At 33.1% G+C, this 23114-nt stretch overlaps 1 protein-coding gene across 1 annotated transcript in view; it reads right to left on the bottom strand.

Annotated features, from left to right (window-relative positions):
- The window catches only part of MS3_00001987 (uncharacterized protein), a 205025-nt gene that overhangs the window by 138046 nt on the left and 43865 nt on the right, over positions 1-23114 (bottom strand). The window contains exon 5 of the mRNA XM_051209532.1: positions 3599-3800. Coding sequence (XP_051074986.1) covers positions 3599-3800 — 202 coding nt within the window. The remainder of the gene's footprint in view (positions 1-3598; positions 3801-23114) is intronic.

Below are 23114 nucleotides of genomic sequence, written 5' to 3'. Positions count from 1 at the left end.
AAGTGAGTAGGTAAGTCAAAACGACAGGATATCGAAAATTTTCAACTCAACCTGAATAAATTTGATTCTAAGCAAATAGTCCTTGTAACTGATTCAGTTATTTTGAGCCCTTTCCCGTTATTTAGCAAATCTTTTCAGTAGCATTACATGTCTGGATTGTGTATATTGGCAATGAGAGACATACCTTCATCTCATTCATAGAAAATAAATGTTTAGTAACCTAAACAATGTTCGATTTCTAACCGCATTTTCTATGTATTCTTAATTGCTTTTACATTTGTTCATACATTTAGATGTTAATTACACTTCCAAGTTCCTATCAGATATTAATTTGCTATTAAATGAGTCTAAGATTTCAAAAAAAAAAAACGGAACCATTTCTGTCCATAGGTTTACGTTAGATGTTATCATAGCCATATGTTCATTTCTTTTTCAGGTTTAATAACAGTAGCATTAAAAACTATGTATACACTAATTTTATTCCATTATCTTATAAAAAAAACTAAAATGATTGTCATTTGTACCTGGAAACTATATAAAATTTATATTTTATGCTTATTAAACCCCTTATCTCAAAATTGTCCATGTAATGAATTTAACTGTTAAGCAATTATGAGTTGAAATAGAATTAATACTTTTAACAGTTGAAATAAGAGTTTGAACTAGGGAAAAATTATCCCATGGGACATAATCGCATTAATCTTTGATACAATGCAATTATGGTTTATATGTTGTCATCAAAAATACATCGACATTGTTAATCATTTATATCTAATAACATGAGTAAGACATGCATTTTCTGTGAAATAGGAACAGGAATTTATGTGTTTTTATTGTTAACGTTTTGTGGAAACTTTTGAACTTTGTGGTTCACATTGTAAGTGTATCTTGGTTTAACAAGTATTAAAATTATGAAAACACTAATTAACTGTTTTAGTAATAGTATGTGACTTCTCAACTGTGCACATGAAGACCACTTTAGGGATGGAAACCATAATTTTTGAATATTGTAGTATATGTTCATTCTTCACACTTCTGAGTCAGAACCCAATATTTAACACTTGTAATATCAGTCAGTTCGTGACTATCTTCCCATTTTAATGTTCAGTAACTACCTGACATTCAAAATCGTAAGGATTTTTCACTAAAACTTCAAGAAATACTAATTGAGATGGGACACTAGTGATTAAGTGATTATTAGTATAACGCATTCATGGAGATTACTGAAATTTTTAGTTGACATTATGAACTGACACATTAATTCGATTGGAAAGTGGCTATAACTGACATTAGATATAGAATATACCTGAAACTTATAGTATAAAAGTTAAGCCTTTTCCATGAGATTTGAAGATTTCGTGCTTGAACCTTGGTAAATTAATGTATAATCACTCCTGTAAAGAACTTTACTATGATAAGAAAGTTGTTCAATGCTTCCTAGTATAAAATGGTTGTCTAAATAAGATCACTTTATGATGTAAACTGTATAATGTTTTTTCGAGTTTTCAAAAAAGCGTATTCATACTATGAATAATGAACATAAATAGTAAAGAGACAGAGTGAAAAAGACCAAAAATCAAAATAATTATAGATTCCATATTTTTTTTTAAATTCATAAATCTCATTGGAATTCAAGGTGCCATTTTAAATAAGAAAATAAATTAAATTAGTGAGTATGAAAAGTTTGTTAAGATTGATGATTCTTCGTCTAAAACCAAAATATTCAATGTACTTTGAAAATAAAATCCCTTTTCATTTAGGAATGCATATATATATATATATATATATATATATATATATATATATATATATATGTTATAGGCATATAAACAGGCGCCATTTTAAAATTGCTATATTGACATGAATATAAATAAATAAACTAAAATTGGCAATTAATGTTATAAACTGATTTAAACACAAACAATCATAAACTGTTAATTGTTTCTCTTTTAAAATATAAACTGTGTGACTAATGTCATTCATGTCATATTATCTGTAATATGTGGTAGATCTAATACTCTATAATATAGAGTATTAGACAAACCGATTTACAACTATTTCACATTCTTTTATCTTATGTTTAATATTAAAACAGAATATTTCATTTATTCTAATGAATATCTACTCATAGTTCTTTGTCTACTGCATCATATGGAGATGAATTAAAAGGGTGTTTGCAGAATATTGTTGGTTAAAGAAAACGAACTATCCCACATTTTCTATTGAACAGATAGTCACGTTCCTTTCTTGTTTTTTTTATTTATTATGCTAAAATGCAATTATGTACTTTTATAAAGAGATTTAATCTATCGTTTATAAAAAACAAAACAAAAACGAAACAAATGTACATAGATTTTGTTATTTGTATAGAGTCTGTTTACTGATTTTTATTCAAATAATAATATAGTTTCCAGTTTGTTTTCTATGGAAGATTGTTCATTATGTATGATACATTGTTATTTCATTGATAAGCATTACATTAAAGCTTTATCCAATTGATGATTGATGTTACTATAGAAATAGCATATAGGTTTAGTGAATTCAGTGAATTAAACTAAAATACATGAGACTGATCAATTGTAGTCCTAAATAACAATGGGAAGATACAAGTAAAACAACACCAAATGAATTTAAACTTCACCCCATTGCACAAACAGGTGGCTATCAAGACTCAGTAGCTAAGTGGATAATGCGATGACGTTTGAAGCGAAGGGTACTCGGTTCGAGTCCTGGAGTGAACATGATCTGTGAGATGCACGTACATCCAGCTGACGAGTCGCAAATAGGACGAAATGAGCGTCCTGGATTCCACTGCTAACCACTATCTATCCTTGCTTAATGAACTAAAATAGTTTGATAAACAGACAACTTGCCTTAACTAAAAGTTATACAATAGTGTATATCTGTGTAAAGGATTCTCAAATAAAGTATAAATAAGTTTAATACATTTATTTCCTAAAGTCGATCCACACATTCTCATGATTTTATCCAGAGCATAAAGGAAGAAACAAGTATACATTTAGACTATAAATAATATGTAGGGGCTGGCCATATGTTGAGCCCACATAGCTTATTCTAGCCTCTGGACAGACCAATCTATTCGTTCTGCTTGAGTCACATTTTTGACCTTCTTAATTATTCACTTATCAACCTTAACTGTTTTTATGTAAGTGTTTGTGTGTGGATTTCCTATCTTACTCATCACATACCTGTAACTTATTTTTGTCTGATTATAAATGCCGATTCATGCTCGCCTTCACTATTGCGCGTCATTTTTTTTGCAGTCCGATCAACAGTTGTACGAAACATAAGCACTTGAAAACCATTTTCGTATTTTTGTTATTCACTAACGCGATTTAAGTCGATAATTATATGCGAGGATTGGCGACATATATGAGTTGATAAAGATATGCAGCAAACGATCTACCTGGAGTCAGATCTCAGGCTACTCAACATATAAATACTTTGCATCAAGTATAAAGTTACTGTGTTCAAAGCAGTAGTGAGCATATTATCAACAGGTAAATACAGCATTCTGACAAAATAAGAATCATTTCAAATCAGCATTAATCATTGTTTTACAGTTGAGATAACTTACATTACGTCCACATTGATCATTAAGAGATCTTTCGTAAAAATACGTTTTCTGTCTTTCATCTCCATGGTAGTTTATATGTTCATTTGTCTGGCAGAGACTTGTAATCGTTTGGGTCGGTTCTCTGCAAGATCGTTTGTAGCCGTATGTTTGTCTTCTACGAAATGCTTTTAGTGATAATAAATATCGACTTGGTAAAGGATACCTAAATTTGTAAAGTATGAAACCAGTAAAATGAGATTATGTTAATCACAAAATGACGTACTTAAATGAAAAATACGTATATACCATTTTTCTCTGATAATACTATATAGAGAAAAGGGTTTTACGTAACGATGGCCATACTTCAACTCTTGCAACTTACTTTACCAGATTTTCAGATTGATATATGAAAGAGACTCTATGCTCAGTTACTGCTGATCTGAAGGTCGTTTACATGTCTCTGAAAGTCAGAAGAGGATTTTTCAGCTCAAATCTCTAAAATCTTGTATGTAGATAGTATTTAAAAATTAGCTTCCGTGCTATAGTCTCCTACAAACATTTAATAAACACAAATTTCCTTTCTGTGCTTCAATGATTGTATATCGTGTGGTGGGATATATTGACAGCATACAACATCAATAATATAAATGTTGTAAACATATTTCGGAACAGTATTTAACTTGATTATCACAGAAATAGAAATTATTTATTAAACACCTCATTTTAGTTCATCCTATAATCATAACGTACTGATTTCACATCTTGTAATAAGACCTTAACTGACTGTACAAAGATAAAATGTACAATTCTGAATTTATTACATTTGTCAAGTATTTCTTCTGATGTTATACACATAACGCTATACTATTTGACTAAGTTTATTTTAACGTTTGTTACATAACAACATGTTTCTTTTCTTATTATGTTGACATGAAAAAAACAATCTCTTTTGACAGGGGCTATTACCCTTACATATGACCTAAAAAGATTAGACTATTTATTTCTGTTAAGTGTAAATAAAGAAAAATAGAAGCAGTGTTTCATTTATAATTTCATAGTTTTCACTATCGTAGGCCTCACTTATATTGATATTTTAAAGTTAAATAAATGTACTATTACCTAGAATTACTATAGCTGTACAACACTAAGTATTTACATATTGCTTTGTTGGCAAACCATTAAAAGGTACTAATTTTATTTATTCTTTATATTAATAAGACGTTCCACAGATGGGATCACTCAAAAATTAATCATTTTAATTGTAGTCATCTTTTAAGTGTCCGTAATTCACTACGGTTCTTACGTAATGTTTTACATAAATTATATCTCTGATGATAAATTCCAATACATATGAAAATATGTAAAATAATATTGATACACTAATCTAGCAATCTCTTTTATTAATACACATGTATCACTATGAAAAAAAGAAGTATGGAATGGCACATGAAATTAAATTTCACTTCGATTTTTCTTAGTTTCCAAGCTTTAGCTTTTGGTTGGAATAATAAAAGGTACTTGAATTACAAATATTTGGTATTTAATTCATCACTTATAATTTTATTATTGTCTGTAATTTTAATTACAAGATGATTTAAAAGATTTAGTGAAGTAAAAAAAAGGTGCTAACTTTCAAAATTTCATAAATTACAGATGTACAATAGACCAGGTGTAAATTAGTTTATGTATCCCTAATGTCCCCTTTTTTTAGACCTTCATAATACTAGTGATGTGAAATCTTTAGGAAATGAAGGGTATACTATTATGATATAAGATGGTGGTTGAAGGTAATCTTACAGGAGGTCAGTCGCGGCCCAGATAACTCAGCGGTAACGTCTCTGATTGTGAAACTGAGTGACATGGGATCGAATCCATCAGGGAGCATCACTTCCCTCAAGATTACGGGTACACCTTGCTGACGAGTGCCAAGTAGCACGAAACCTAGGTTGACAGTTCCCTGTTGGTTACTTTCAACCACCATCCTATCGCAACATAGTGCACGCAATGTTGAATTACTTAGACTAGTGGCCACATTGCAACTTGGTCGATAGGGATCGATCTGCACTAAGAAGGAGCTGACATACATGACATTGATCACCACCCAGTGATCAATCAATTGTGAATACTATTATGACACTTTGTACTATAAAAACTTATTTGTTTTCAAAGCCTAATCCATGTATTTATCATACGTAATGTGTGATGCAATATAAGTTACAATGATATTAGAAATAAATGAGAAAAATATTATTTAGTGATTAAAAATGACTATATCAAAAGTGCTACTTTGTTTCATTGTGCAGTGAACTAAAATTCGTAGATATTTTTCTTCTATAACGCGGAATTAACTTATGCCAGAGTCTTTTCTAGTAGTTTCTTGAAACTTCATGTCTCTTGTATTCGCATACATAAATTAAGCTTTAAGTACTTAGCTCACTTCAATATACTTTCTATAGGTCAATCTTAATCTAAAAATTGAGAAGTATGGGATGTTGTATATGCCGTTATCATAATGGTTCAATGTCAGCATAAGTAAATGAGTCACTGAAACAATGTAAATATATAGTACTAGTGATTTGAATGAAGTATAATCAGTAAAGTGTATTATCTAGTTTGTTTCAAACTTCCAAGATATGTATTACAAACTCATGCTATTTCCGTACGCAAAGTTCAGCTATTCAGCTTGAAACTATTAAAAGAAATCATATTGAGCACAAAATTGTTGGTTTAAAAAAATACAAGAAATTGAGAAACAATTGCTAAGTTCCTGAATGAATATTATTATTGTCTACCTAGTGATTTTATTCATAATTGTTTGTGATATTACTTCATTTCATTTAACCCCTCTATTGGTACAAATTATCATTAAAAATGTTTTTATTATCTTTATCCACTCACATGATCCACTGTTAACTTGTTCGTTTTAAAAGGCTTTTTATTTGCACACATACAACCTTTTATTGTTGATGTTTACATTACTTAATCTGGTATTATAATCTTTCAATTACATCACCATATTTATTCTTTGTTCATATGTTCTCACGGAACTAGTACTTAATAGATTTTCATGTATATATACATATACGATTGTACAGCTTGACAATAGATTCTTGAAAAAGCGATTCCTGCGCTGAACTTCGTGTGTTTGATATTTAAATGTGAATTATAAATCCATTTAACAGGATCATGGTTATAAAAAATATTGTCGCTGTGAGTAAACTAGTGAATAATTCAGTGTAACAAACCAATGCCTGAAATACTATGGAATACTTAACATGTTCTACATTAAAACATATACCATTGGTTGTGATGAATCATTCGTATCAAAACGTCCTATACAACAAATAATAATCCAACTACTTCTATTGTCGACGGCTCTTCCAGAGTTGCGCAAATGCCGTCCAAAGAATCACTAAATGCACTTATTAGATGGGAATCTCACGGATGCAGGATCATCAAAGCACCCTTCAAAACAAAGAAAGGGAGAATCACAATGAATGTTATCCAGTGTCGTTCACTTACAATGATAGCAGTGACGACTACAAAGTTTAGTTCTACGACAGGCAAAGTGCCCGAGAAAGGAAGTCACCATTCTGATGGGAGATCTAAATGCCAAAGTCGGAATAGACAACACCGGGTATGATGATATCATGGATAACATGGAAAGGGAGAAAGAAACGAAAATGGGGAGAAATTTGCAAATCTATGTGCATTCAACAGATTGGTTGTGGGTGACACAATATTCCCACACAAACGCATACACAAAGCTATATGGATCTCACCGGACCACACCACGCAGAACCAAATAGATCATATTTGTATCAATAAAAAATTCAGAAGAACAATGGAGGACATACGAACCAGGAGAGAAGTTGACACAGCTTCAAAACATTACGTGATTCTGGCCAGGATGAAAGTGAAATTAAAGCAACATTGGAAAGTATCATCGATGAAATTGGAGGATCCGATGGATATGTGAAGACAGGGATTGGCGAATCAAGGGCCTCATTCCTAGAACTGAGGTACATATGGAACTCAAAACAACTGTCAACCAATTTCAATGTAAGAATCCTCAATACGAAAGTCAAGACAATCTTACTGCATGTGGCTGAAATGTGCAAAACTACTACAACCATAATCAAAACAGTATAAGTATCTATAAAATATTATCTACGTAAGATACTGAATGTCCTTTGGTCGGATACCATCAGCAACAGCCTATTATGGGATAGGACATACAAGCTTCCAGGTGAAAAAACATTGAAAATGGATAGGACGTACATTACGCAAATCATCAAACTACATCACGAGACAAGCCCTAACTTGGAATCTTGAAGGAAAGTATAAAAGTAGAAGGCCGAAGAACACACTGCATCGGAAATTGTAAGCAGATATGAAAAGGATGAATAGCAACTGGAAAGAGCTGAAAAGGATTGCGAGTGCTGGTGGTCGGCCTGTGCTTCTCCAAATGGAGTAACAGGCCTAAGTAAGTAAGTAAGTGCTTCTGCTTTTACATTCATTACTCGACTTTTAGGGCGACAAGCCTTATACATTCCTAAACACCCACCCAAAAAACTAGAAGGCTATTTCTTTTGTACCAAATAACTTTCCTCTCAGATACTAAATATATATGATTTAACAAAATGATCCGACCTTAATTTATCCTAATTTAAATATCTGAATAAATACATAATTGGAATATTTCTATTACAAATTTGGGTAAAAAGTTATTAATTAGTTCACTAAAATATATAGACGATTAAATGTGTGATGATAATTACCAATCCAAAGAATACTCTTTGAAAAAAACAGTTTTTAAAAGTACTATAAGATGATTATGTGATCGCGCACGAGACGAGTAGGTCCTGGGTTCGAATCCCACGAGCCAAAGTCGTCGATGTGCACTGCTGAGGAGCTCCATACTATGATAAAATGGCCGTCCAGTGCTTCCAGGTTTCCCATGATGGTCTAGCTTCAATTGAATCATGATCTCAACTATTGAAATTAAATAATTGTTTAACTGATATACATCGAAAATTGTAACAAATGATTCATTTAAAATTATCAATGAATATTTAACATTTTCTTCTTATTTCTTGCTTATTCAAAAAAACAAACAACAAAAATGAAATAATAACACCGAAAATCGAATTCTTACAATTTACGTGACTATAAATAATGTTAAAATAAATTTATCAATTTTATTTAAAGTGAATATACATATATAATACAGATTTATATTCAACAGCTGAAATTATAAGTCGATTAAAGCTAAACCATCAATGGAAAGCCTAGAAGCATTGGACGGCTGTTTTATCCTAGTCTGGTACACTTTAACAATGCACATCCATGATCTCGCTTGTTAAATTATCTGTGATTATTTTGTTAACTAGTACTGATCATTTATGAAAATGGTTGAGCAAAAAAGGAACAAAAACAGACTTTCTTACAAAAATGTTGATTTTTTTCACTTAAGTGTTATATTCTTCATGTGATTATCGCATTTAATATAACAGAAAAAATATTGTAAAAATCTCAATAAAATTTGTATAACATTTAAAAGATCACGCGCATTTCGTCCTATTTGGGACTCCTTAGCTGGATGTATCTGTATGTCAGAGTTGATGCCCATTCCGAGACTCGAACCCAGTAGTGTTCGCTTCAATCGCCATCGCGTTATCTACTCAGCTACTAAGTCCTGATAGCCATTTGCTTGTACAATGGGGTAAAGTTTAAATTCACTTGGTATTGTTTACTTGGATAACGTGATAGCGTTTGAAGCGAATGGTACTGGGTTCGAGTCCAAGAGTGAACATCAACTCAGATGCAGGTACATCCAGCTGACGAGTCCACAATGGGACGAAACGCGTGTCTTAGATTCCACTGCTAACCACTATCCATCTTTGCTTATAAAGCATGTGAATTAAGGCAATATCGAGGCAGCATACACAGTATGCACATATGTCAATAACAGACTGATGAACTACAGTCTTAAACATCAGTGGGAAGATACAAGCGAAACAATACCAAATGAATTTATATCAGTATTAATTGACATTAACATTAAAACTTAACTAACAATACATTACAATTGTGTGTATTTGTAATCAACACAAATTATAAGTTTCATTCTGCCAATTATTAAAAATAAATAAAAAAATTAATACTCAATTTAGTAAATAAAAATTAATTTAATAAATCTGTTATATTACTGACCATCAATAATAATAAATAATTGAATAGTATGAAAAAATAATACACAGAACGTAACTGATAATTAACTTTATTATTTTTTTTTAAAAAGTAGATTGGTTGGCTATATTTATGTAATAAAATTATTTACAATTTTATTGTTTATAATTTTTCCTTTTTTTCTTTTCTTTCTTTTTTTACTCCTGACGTATATCTTGGATATGATTGTTGTAGAATATCCAAAAATGAGTTTTAAACTTTATTGTTTATGTTAATTTTATAAGTGAACAAATTTCAATCATTGAATTATATCTTTAGAATAATAATATATCTTGGCACATATCTATTCTTATCAGTTATTAATATTTATGTAATTAGTTCCTTTTAATGAATTCATTATAGTTCGTGATTTCTCATCAGTTTCAGTTTGGAAAGGATAGGAGGCTTGATGGCCTGTGTTAGTCCTGGCAATGGTGGTCTCTCAGTTGATCCAACTTTCTTTTGAAAGAGTCGACGGATGGAGCCTCAGTCACGTGCTAAGGTAATGAATTCCACTCGTTAATGATTAAATGGGAAAGTCGATAGTCAGCTAACAACTAATTTGTTCTGGGCTTGTGAACTTTTCTAGAGTGTTCTCGTAAATTCTCTATTTTTGAAGGCAAGAAAAATGAGGGTATATCAGGTGCAAATTTATCACTAAGCAATTTGAAAACTGTAATCAAGTCGCCTCTAGTTCTGCGATATGACAACGGGAAAAGGTTCAGCTTGGCCAGTCGAACTTCATACGGAAGCTTCGCTATTCCGGGAATCAGCTTAGTTGCCGTTCTCTGAACCTTTTCCAGAAGCTCACCGTCTTTTTTTAGGCAGGGGCTGGCCGCTTGTATGCAGTACTCAAGTTTAGGACGTACGAACACTGTATACAAAGTCAAAAACGTCTTAGCGTCGACATGACTAAAAGCCCTACGTATTGACCATAAAGTTCTAAAACCTTTGGGGGCTATTGCACGGCAGTGTGCAGTAGTCTTGAAGTCTTGGCTAACGATAACTCCTAAGTCATTATGTATCTGGACGATAGATAGCCCAGTGTTATTCATCGCCTATGTATCTGTACCTCGATGACCGATCTACATCACAACACACTTGGAAGTATTTATAGGCAACTATCAGGTTTGAGATCATTCAGATAATTTCTCCAGGTCGTTTTGGAGTTCTAAGCTATCACCCTTACTTCGTATCGCTCTCCATATCATGGCATCGCCAGCATATAGCAAGACCGATGATGATAGTAGACGAGGAAGGTCATTTACATACAAGAAGAGTAACACTGGCCCCAAAACTGTACCCTGGGGCACTCCACTAAGCACAGTTTTCTAGCTAGACAACTTTGAGTTCACCCGTACTCTTTGTTGGCGCCGAACTAGGAAGTCTTTTATCCACATTAATAGATTGTCTCCAATTCTAGCATTCCTTAGCTTATATAAAAGCCGATTGTGTGGAACTTTGTCAAAAGCTTTGCTGAAATCAATGTAGGCTACGTCTACAGGTAACTTTTGATCCTTAAGAGCGCACCAGCTTTCACGAGCGACTAATAAGTTAGTGAGACGAGAATAACCTATTCTGAAGCCATGCTGTTTCTCCGAAAGGATCCGGTTTTCATTGAGGTACTTAAACAGCTCCTTCCGAATAATCTTTTCTAAGATTTTAACAACCACACTAGTTGAGCTAATGAGTCGCTAATTCTCAGGTTTATGTTTCGTAACTGTTTTGAAGACAGGACTTACTATGGCGTTCTTCCAGTCTTTTGGTAACCGACCCTGGGTTACGGCTAGATTAAAGCATATACTTAAAGGGCTCGCAACGGTGTTAGGTAACTCCTTTAGCAGCCTAGGATGCAATTCATCGGGCCCAGTAGACTGACCTATGTCAAGCTTATTTAGCAGACCAAAGATATCGAGTTCTTTAATGGTCACGTTGTCCAGTGCATGTGCGGGAGGATTTGTATGCGCTGACTGAAAGAGTGCTTCTATGGCATGTACATTTCTAAAGTAGTTCGAGAACATTTGAGCCTTACCAAAGTCGTCTTCCACTAATGATGCGGCAGTACTGTCTCCCTATAATGCATGAATATTTTTTCTTCTTTTTGTCCTCTGGTTTATTTACGAATACAAGCGTTTAGGACATTCTATGGATTCCCTAACTTTCTAGACTTACGGAGGGTCGAGGCACAGGTATTCCGAGCTTTTCGGTATTGATATTTCGTCTCATCAGTCCCCAGCAACCTAAATCTATCCCACATTTTTCTTCTCTTACGGAGATGGATGCGAACCTCCCTAATGAACAATGGTGGAGAGTTTCTCGGCCCCCTTGATATAGTCCAAGGGATGTGCGGTGCGGTAACTTTTAAGTATAAACTTCGAAATGCGTTCAATTGAGGACTCTGGCTCTATTGTCCAAACTACTAAAGATGCTGAGTGCATGATATCTGGTATGTTTGCTTTCCAGACGTTAGTTCTGTATTGAGCTGACGCGTGCTCGTGATTGACAGTTATATGGAAGTCAAAATTTAAAACTGTGACCACTTTTACCTAGAGGTGGCATGTAATAGAGGTTCACAACGTCATCCTCATAGTGAGTCAATATAAGATCTAGTTAGGATGATTCAGTGTCCGGGTCGTACCAAGTCGCTTCTTTCACATGTTGCACTAGGGCACATGTGATAACCGCATCACCTAGTTCCTGATCGAAGGAATTATCTGACGATTCAGTTCGCAGATTTTCCCAGTCTACCACTGATGCATTAAAGTCCCCTAGGATTAGACATCGACCACTTTGTGACCAAGTATTGAGACTGCCTAGCAGGACCTCATTTACCCTACAGCTTGGACTGCGATAGACCAAACCAGCAGCTCTTGTCCCTTGCATTTCAAGAGGCAACTAACTAATTCATACGTCCCACTCTCATGGGATACACTGTCGATAATGGCGAATGGGATAGCATTCCTAATGAATGCAGCTACTCCACCTCGTTTACACTTTTGTATTTTGTCGGCTCTTACTAACGTAAAACCCTCGAAATGAAGTTCCATACTATCTATAGACTGTGTCAGCCGAGTTCCTGTGACTGCGATTATGTCTGGCTTTGTAGAGTCAATATGTGCACCTAGTTACGATCGTTTAATAAGTAAGCTTCGGGCATTTGTGTAACGGATCCGAAGCCCATTTAAGTGGCTTCGTGGTTCACCCAGAGTGGCTTCGGCATCATTCTCTGTCGAAGCCTTAGAACCCGAAAATTTACAATTTTTATGTCCTTTTCGCCAGCATCTAACCTAAGTTGTATTTCTTTTTCGGCTTCCCGTCGTTTTACGCGGTCGGCCAACGGCAATTCCTTACGGATAGAAACTCCTAAACCCTTCAATTTATATCCATTCCTTAAAATTAAGTCGCGTTCATTCTGAGATTTGAATACTACTTTAAGCAGTTTGGATTGATTAGGCTTCAAGTTCGCTAGACTACCTAGTCTGTACAGCTTTAGCAAAGTGACTCGGGGGATATTTTGAGGCATGAGTTGATTAAGTAGCTGTTTTATCAGCACAATGTCATGCTCAAAACGAGTTTTTGGTTCAGAACTTTCACTCCCCTTGATTCTATGAAAAATAACTGATCTGTCACTGTGATCAGCCTTCGATTTTTCGACTTTTTTATGGGGGCAGAATTCCCTTTTATATAGTTGTGTTGTGTCTTCCTTACAACCTGTACTCATTCGTCAACGTTGCTAGGAAAAGCAACCACAGTTGAGTCAAACATACTGTGGGATTCTGGAGGGTTGTCGACGATTTGGGAGGTCAGGTTATGTTTCGCGCTAGGAACCGATTGAGTCTTGCGATTGCGGCTTCTAGGCGTTTCCTGCTGGATACCATTTAGAAGACGGGGGACAGAAGAAACTTCTTTTCTTGAGTTTTTGTCTGAGGAAGACCGCTTTGAAGACTGTTTTTCATCCCTTGGTCGGTGTGAGTCACATGTTTTCGAACTCACCTGAGTTTGCTTCACACCAATTCGCGTGTCGACAGAGCGAGTACTGTTCGATGTGTCCCGACCACGCTTGCCAAAACACTTTTGCAGCAGCATTTACCAATGAAATGGCCTCGGTTAGCAAGCTTTTTGCATCCGAACAACACTGTTGACAAAGCCATACGCAACCGTTTTTACTGGAACGTTCGAAAACCTCAGGCGTTAAATTCGTGCAAACTTCTTGGTACTAGCCTTTGCACTCATCGCACTGCATGCCACTTTCAACAGGATAAAGACAGCCCGGACGTTGGCGATTGCTTTGTTTGCACTGTCCAGTCATTAAACAGGGTTCCTTTTTTTAAAAAAAGAACTACATGCAATAATACTCAGAGACAAAAATGATCTATGACCAAAAAAATTAAAACTGTAGATTGTTAGAACCAAAAGTACCAACAGATACAATAGAAAACAAAGTACTCAAAAGTACCGACGACAAACTAATTTAGAAACAGAAACGAAACTCTAATCGAATACTTTAACTGAAATAAATTCAATTAAAGTGAAAACAGTAGTCTTGATACGTAATAAACGATCAAAACAATAGAATTTACTCAGCGAGGAAAAATACCACTGTCCTTTTAATTAGCTGTTTACAACCAAATATGTATTAGAATTTTACATTGAGATAAGAAATAGTATGAAACAATTAACATAAGTAAATGTAAAGAATTGGAATGACAAAGGTTATCAATAATAACTCTCTCTCTCTTTATATATATATATATATATATATATATATATATATATATATATATATATATATATAACCTTTGCCATTTCAATTCTTTACATTCACTTATGTCAATTATTCCATACTATTTCTTATCTCAATGTAAAATTCTAATACATATTTGGTTGTAAGCAGCTGATGAGAAACCATGAAATATAATGAATTCATATTATTCTTCATCAATATTTGTTCTTGCTATATTAATATTTATTTCAGTAGCTTAGTTATTTCATTTGTAGGAAGTTTACGAAAGAAGTAAATTATTGCAGTTACTTCTAAAATATCATGAAGGTAAATTTGGTTTACACTTATGTAACTATTCATGTATATACTAGTTCAGTAGATGGCTAAACTATGTGAGATTTTAGTGATAAAATATAGAGGGCGGTAATCTGTTTGAATATCTGGTCTACCTGTTCCTACCATCTACATATTTCAACAAAGTATATTTAAATTTTGCTTTGATACGTTGTTATATCTATTAATCACATAAACTATTCAGGCGCGTATGTGAGAAATTTACAACGTATTGCTTTACAAGATACAAAAAAGTAGAATTATAGACATTGTTGTGGCTGCTAGCACGCATGAAAAGAATGAACATTCACCAGATGTCGATTCTTGAACTGCTATTTCTAACTGCCGACCACTAATTGACAAGGTGGATTATCTTCACTTTTGACTAAGTCAAAATATGTATCATGGTTGTGGTGTTATCGTAATTCAAGAATCTTGATTAAATTATTTACAAGACGATTGATCAGTATCACTGCACGATCAGCCAATAAGAAAAGGTATGGTGGAGGTGTAACTACGTTTGTAAATGTGGACTGGTATCGATCTACTTTCGCATGTTTTAAGCTTTTAAACAACTTTATCGACTGTTTAACTTCAAGATGCCATCACTTGAATAAATACATTATGTATATGTTACCAACATCTACGTGACTCCGAATTGTACATCATTTGAACTATCTGTTTTTGCTGATGAATTCATTCAATTTGATGTTACTACTTTCAATGTTTCACTTTCGGTTGCATGTGGTGAGTTTATTTCATGTGACTGTAGTTTTCTTTCATCACTAAATAATCAAAATGTCTTAGATTTTCCCACTCATTTGAATGCTTATTTAGACTTTGTTTTCATTATTAATGTGAGTGCATATGTGACTCGTAAACATGCTCCATTGTCTAATTCTGATTGTTTATGATTCATATTCTACCCAAAATATATGGCAAGCTTGGAAAGAGTACACTCTTACATCAGACAAAGAAAGTCAAATACATAAATTATTCAGAAGAAAATATTTAAAATCGAAAAGATATTTCGTACGACTAACTGAGAATTATTCACAGATGACTCATTGAAAAACACTGTGGATGTAATCATTCGTTATCTAAAGTTCCGTTTTGATATTTACAGTACCACTGAAACCACTTTTGACCGTTTTGATCGACTTTCATCTCCACAACTAAAACGACTATGGAGGGTAAAAGAAAGAATGTACAAGGAGAAAAACTCTATTGAAGTTCAAAAGCCAAATAGTCTAATAAACCTAGAGATCATAAATCTAAGCTCGGAAACCAGTATTTTGTAAAACCTCTTCAAGTATATGGAAACTATTTAGATAATTTATAGGTGGGAGACACATTAAAAGTGATAACTAGGTGAACGTTGGTGACTCAAATAATTTCTGTGTACATCAGTCATCTGATATCATGCTCTCTATGTCCACAGATTTGAAGAATAGTTGTTTTCCGATTTTCACTGAAACTAATGCCCGAAAATGTCTCCACTTGCCTAACTCTTCCCAATGTTCAGGACCTGATGAAATCCCGAACGCCCTCTTTAAAAAATGTACTAACATTCTGTGTTATCTATTCACGGGCATCTCTAACAGATCCTTCCCAACTAATCTCATACCGGAAATGTGGAGAAAAATAAGATAATCCCAATATCTAAGAGAATATCTGGCGATAAGAATGTGTAATTTAGAACCGTAGTATTGACTTCACCCCTTCTCCAACAATAGAGAAATAGTTGCTACTCCCAATTCAACCTGCACTAAAAGACCACAATGATCCTCATCAGTTTGCTCAAAAATGCAAAAGAAGCACATTAAATGCTGCTGTCGTTCTGCATCATAATATGTTGGTCATCTTGGAAAAGGGTAAAAAGTATGTCTGATGCCCTTTTCTGGACCATACTTCTGCCTTTGATGCTTTTCCAAGACAACTACTTAACAATTTAATCAGCGTCAACACTGACAGCTTTACAAACAACTGTCTATGTCCTCACCTCTCTGAAAAGGAACAGTACACTATGTTTGGAGGAACTCGTTTGACGTCTTTACTGCTTCATGATGGTTTGCCACGAGGAAATGTTCTTTCCTCTATTCTTTTCTCTTTTTTTCCTTATGATCTGTCATCTTCCACAGAAAACACGTTTCTTAAATATACGAACGATCTCACTTTATGTATGCCGATTTCCACCCCTAAATCTCCTTAGAATGAATGTGATTTTGTTTAATATTTAATGATGGTCTTTTGGTAAAACGAGACGTTAATGCATTAGAATCCATACACGCAAGCAAAGGTATAAACGCTCTACAATACCATATCTACTGTGCGACGAACATGTTGTTAGAGTTGAGCTAGTCAATAACTTGTATTCTTAAACCTGTTACTAATTAAAAGTTGTACAGATTCACATCTTTTTTAAAAAATATATCATTTACTTCCATGTAGCTTATCTACATAATTTTTGTATATATGTTTGCGTTTATCGGTTTCTCTTTCGTTTCTACCCTTTTTTGTAAGGGAAAATCGTTGAAATACCCTGTGCTGAGAACTCTATATTTTACCAGAAATATAATACTGAATAAAGCCCTTAACCCACACTCAATTGCAAAATTTTGCAAATTATTATGATTACTTATGTCTTTATAATCAATAAATTAAGTAGTGCAATTGCAAATAACTGATATCCACCTATTCAAAAGATCAAATGAATACGGCTACAATGTGCTTCATCTTGGACTAATACTTAATTTTCATTGTATTAAATTCCTAAAGTTCAAATCATACCGTTACTTTCTATTATAGAACTGTAATATGAAATATAACAATATTATGATAAAATAATTTATCTGTTATTGTATAACTACAATTATATTAAACTTTCTTTTGTTTAAATGATATGATTGACATGGAATGACCAATAGATTGAGAATAAGATGATGAATTTCCTTAATCAGGTGAGCAAATATATTGAACAATGGAATTTTATTTCTGAACAATTTAAAGCTATAAATTGTAATTATATTGAATAGAGATTATTCTAATTAATACATTAGTAGTATAATTAATAATTAGTTCCAAAATAAATGATAACTAAATAACATACTATTAAAATTAGGGTGCCGTTCGTGCGCGAGACGGAAAACCCTGGGTTTGAATCCCGCGACCGGGATCGTGGATGCGCACTGCTGAGGAGTCCCACAATGGGACGAAACGACCGTCCAGTGCTTCCAGGTTTCCAAAGGTGGTCTACATCAATCGGTTCACGATTTCAATCAAAAACTTAATAATCTCCACAACCCCTATACTAGTAAGATAATAATCACTGAAACTGTTTCTTTGAACATAAAAATGCACTGAATCGTTGTACAGTACAAAGAAGAAGAAGATAAAAACTGATGGTAAACGAGATTTATCTAATCTTTGAAAAACAAAACTATTGACCACTTTCACCTAATACATTCATTTGTATATTGATTTTACTGACATTTGATGGTTAGTTAATAAATATCACATATGACAGAAATAAAGGAAGCACAAAGAATGAATGTTATTAGAAAATATTGTTTTACATGTTTTAACAAACAAAATTCACACTACTGTACATTATAACGAATATTGTTATAAATGATTGTCACACTTAAATAAAATAAATATTATACTGAACAAAAATAACCCAAAATTAGAATGTGATTCGGCTTTTTCTTTTAGATCAGAATCAAATTGAATAATTTACACAGGCAGTAATTCATGATTGAGATTATGAATCTATTGATGTTAGACTACCATTGTTCACAAAAATGGGACGCACGAAGCAGACAACTAGTAAAAGTACTGGTGGCTAGGCACCGATAAAGCAGTTAGCTAATATATCAGCACGTAAGAGTGCACCAACAACTGGTGGTGTTAAGAAACCTCATCGCTATCATCCGGAAGCAGTTCGACATTAACAAAGTTGAATACGGACTCTGCGTTCTAAAGCTTAAACGTTCGCGCACGAGACCGATATGTTCCGGGTTCGAATCCCATATGCGGGATCGTAGATGCGCACTGCTGATAAGTACCATACTAGGACGACATGGCCGTCCAGTGCTTACAGGTTTTCAATAGTGATCTAACATCAATCGATTCATGATTTCAATAAAAAAACATAATTTCTATAACCTCCTACTGAAAAGAATAATTCATTATGATAATAATTATGAATCAGCTAATAACGAAACATGATTCTTTTATTATTGAATATGATCGTTAAGCTTTATAACACGATATTCACACTAAAAGTTAACAGTAAACCTTTTTCACAAATAAACAAATAACTTTAATTGACAACAGATGATTGATTGAACAATTTGAAAACAAACAAACAAACAGAAGTGCCAGTCTACGTAATAATTGCTTACTTATTACACCGCAATTATTGATTACATTTTGTTAAATTAATATATACGTATAATAATCAGAATGTCTTTACTAATTACATAAATTTCTTTTCATATTTCTAATTAAATTAAAAGAAACAAACAAACAAAGGGATATACCAATTACAATTGGTGCTTATATAACACTTTCCAAATTTTAGTTCATACAGAAACAAAAAAAGAAGTAACATATGCTTCTATTGTTTAATATGTATATCAATCAAATGTGAAATTTCAAGTAAACTATTGTCAGTTTATTTAACATAACACCTTTTTTCTTTATTTGTACAAATATTTGTAGATTGTAGATTTCAATCGTATTTTCACACAATTATCTCTATGAAGACAATGAAAAGTTTTTTTGTTTATTTTTCAAAGTGATTTAACTAAACTTTCAGTATGTAGATGATAAACAATTTAGGTGTAAGTTATTGGTCATTACTAAATATAGATTGAAACATACTGACATAGAATTAAAGAGGAAGCTTGAACCAGATTGCCAAGCGAAACGTTCGATTTAATTCGACTTCTTTCGCTGAGATTTTATAAATACATTCTTTCCTCTTTAATGTCTCATATTAACTCGACGCCCGAATATTTCGAAACTATTCGTCGAAATTTAGACGAACGTTCTTATTTATTATTCTGCAATCGCATCAAATTATCGAAGGAAATATTAACATAGAATGTAGTTAGTTATATTATCTTAGTCAGTTACAACATAGGACCAGGTATATATATGAATTGGTTCAAGTTGCCATACCTCATTAGCACAATAAAATGAACATTGAATTCATAAATGTAGATATTATCTTATTACGAATGGTAGCACAACATCAAATAAAACGTTTTCATAAGTAAATAATAGTCCAAATTATTAAAATATTTCTAATTCAAAAATTAGAAATGAAAAGAAGTTTGTGAATGAACTTTTAACAGATGTTTTCGTATAAATTTAGAACTTAGTACTCAAAAGGTCGTTCCAACGTTTTTTTCATGATTCTCCAATCAGAACTTTATGAGTGTAATTATAATGATCGAAATTGAACTAGTTCAAAGACGTAATCGAATCATGTTCAGAAGTTGATCTTGTTCATTGTATGAAAACGAGTATTTTTTTTTAAATCTGAAAATATCGCAATAAATGGGCAAGTATGTGTATGTTGTTTTGATAAAACACATACAACTGGTTTTATAATGATGGTAATGATTAGTACGACAAATGAAAACCTATATAATCATATGCGTAATTTCCCCCGCTTCAATATTAAATAATTCGCATGAAATAATTCATTCATAGTATGATTAGTATAGATTCCTGAAAATTATTGCTCATTGTTTCAGTCATGAATCGTCTTCAATGCGTTTGATTTCGATCATATTTTGGAAGAATTAGCTCAGACTAGATAGTTAATAAAAGCTTTTTGAAAAAAACTTTGCAACTTATGAGTCGTTGAAGATTATAAATCATAACTTTTGCCTTTCGCCATCACATTGTCTTTTCATTTTAAGATAAGAGTCTGTCTTATTGTAATGTACGCTATTCATATGAGTGCTTGTAAGTAGTACGTTTCGGAACGTGGCCTCAAAGTTGTTGGATGGAGTCAAGAGTTTCAGTACAGCGAAAGCACGGCGTCAGCAAAACACTTGAAGACCAAACGAGAAGATAGTGCAGATTGCAAAGCACACAGAAAAACGCAAATGGGTAATTAAAGTTTATATATATAATGTAAACACTTGGTAATTTCAAAATAATTTCATGTTTCTTCCATCTATCTCCTTCTTTTACAATATTGGTATATGCGTATTTTACTTGACAAAAACCAATTTAACACAAATTATGCCGACATGAAATCAAAAAGAAGAGTGAATTTGGATACATTTTACTTTACTTCCGACAATTGTGTAATTTTTTAACAAAACCAACAATTTCAATAGTTAAAATTATAAGTCAATTGAAGTTAGAACACCATGGGAAACCTAGAAGCACTGGATGGCCGTTTCGTCCTTTTGTGGGACTCCTGCTCCCCCACGAGATTCGAACCCAGGACCTATCAGTCTTGCGCGCGAGCGCTTAAGCACTATACCACTGAGCCGGCATTCAACGGTGTTAATGTCTAAGTTCAACTAATGCACGAAATTGCGTCACCGCACACTATTGTCTTCAGTGGGTCGATATCTCACAATAGACCTGGTTGAACTCCACTGGTCACTGCTTCTCACTAAATCTCCAGGAAATGCCTCTTGAAGTCAGTTACTAGTGGAGCACTTCTGAGGAGCTCCATACTATGACGAAACGGCCGTCCAATGCTTCCAGGTTTTCCGTGGTGGTCTACCTTCAATTGACCCATGATTTCAACTATTGAACTCACTAAAATCTCGACAAAACCCCTTCTGAAAACCAATAATTTTCTGAAGATATAGTTACAATAATCATCACGAAAGACATTTACTTCTTTTTAAAAATTGTCATCTAGTTTTGAATGTCATGTTTCAACATTATTTCTACAAAGGCATTTTTAAAGTTATCCTGAAATTTTGTGGCATAAGATTGACAGTTCACCCCCAGAAAAGATAAATTCCAAGTTTTCTAACCCAAAAATCGTATCCACACGAGTTATCAGAACTCAGATGCGATTTCTTCGGTGTCTATCATCAAACCATCGCAAAAAGTATCTGATATCTTGTTTACCATGATTAAACATACTTTGTTAAAAATAAGTAGGTATAAAAAATTTACAATTATATTCTTTTCTCTATGTACTCAAACCAATATCAAAACGTTTCAAGCATTCATTGATATATAATATCTGTCTTTATTCATTTAAAGCGTAGAAATAATTAAATAGAGATAAAAGTTTTACGCCATTCACACGTTTATTATATTCGTGTTATAAATAAATTCAACTACATCAAAGCTAAAACTTGATTTTATCTTATAGACTTTCATTTTCTCATAATGGTAATCTGATAAAAACATTTAGGATATACCATTTGATAGTGTATTGTTATGCCAAAGTTTTTATTCTTAACAGAAGTAAAGTAACATCTTGAAAAAAAGATACTTTGTGAACATTCAAATTCAAATTTATGTTATGAGTTCTTGATTATCTTGATAAAAGGCTGAGTTTCATTTTGATGGTTTTATAAATTACAAATGACATCGTCGGTTTACAACTTATAAATACAAAATTTCTTTTATTAATGCAAAATTTTTTCGAATGAACAGAATATTTTTCATACTTTGAATACTTCATATTAGCACATAAGTAGAAGAGGAGAACAAGATGAGGATCAGAAGATAGGGTATATCAATATCATGTTAGGTGAACTTCTAGAATTTGCAGATATAGTTTATAGGATGAAAATAACTTCCAAAAATAAGAAATGAATGAATACCGTAAACCTAAATGATGATAGAGAACAAATCCGGGGGTACATCGATTGATGGTATTATCAGCCAACGTTGTCAATAATAGATTCTGATTATCTTTCGGATTCAAATATCGAAGAATATAGCAACAAAAATGAATGGGTTTGACGGCTAAAAATTTCAAACCCTTAATTTTTATATTTGTTTGGATGTCCTAAGCTTTCTTACAACCCACTTGTGATAGGAAAGGGTTCCATTTGCGAAACACAATTCCAGCCGACCAAAAGCATGTGCACATATTTGTAAACTATTGAAATCTAGTGAAACACAGATTATTAACTAACTCATAAAATTTCAACTCATTGTTATCATCTTAAACTGTAATGCTGGATAAGTTAATTTCAAGTTCCGTGAAACCATCAATTCCCACAACATTTCACATGTGCTTTAATA

The sequence above is a fragment of the Schistosoma haematobium genome, chromosome 1 (assembly GCF_000699445.3).
Source record: "Schistosoma haematobium chromosome 1, whole genome shotgun sequence".
NCBI lineage: Eukaryota > Metazoa > Platyhelminthes > Trematoda > Strigeidida > Schistosomatidae > Schistosoma > Schistosoma haematobium.
The sequence above is the reverse complement of the archived record's forward strand: the minus strand, read 5'-3'. Positions and strand labels throughout refer to the sequence as shown.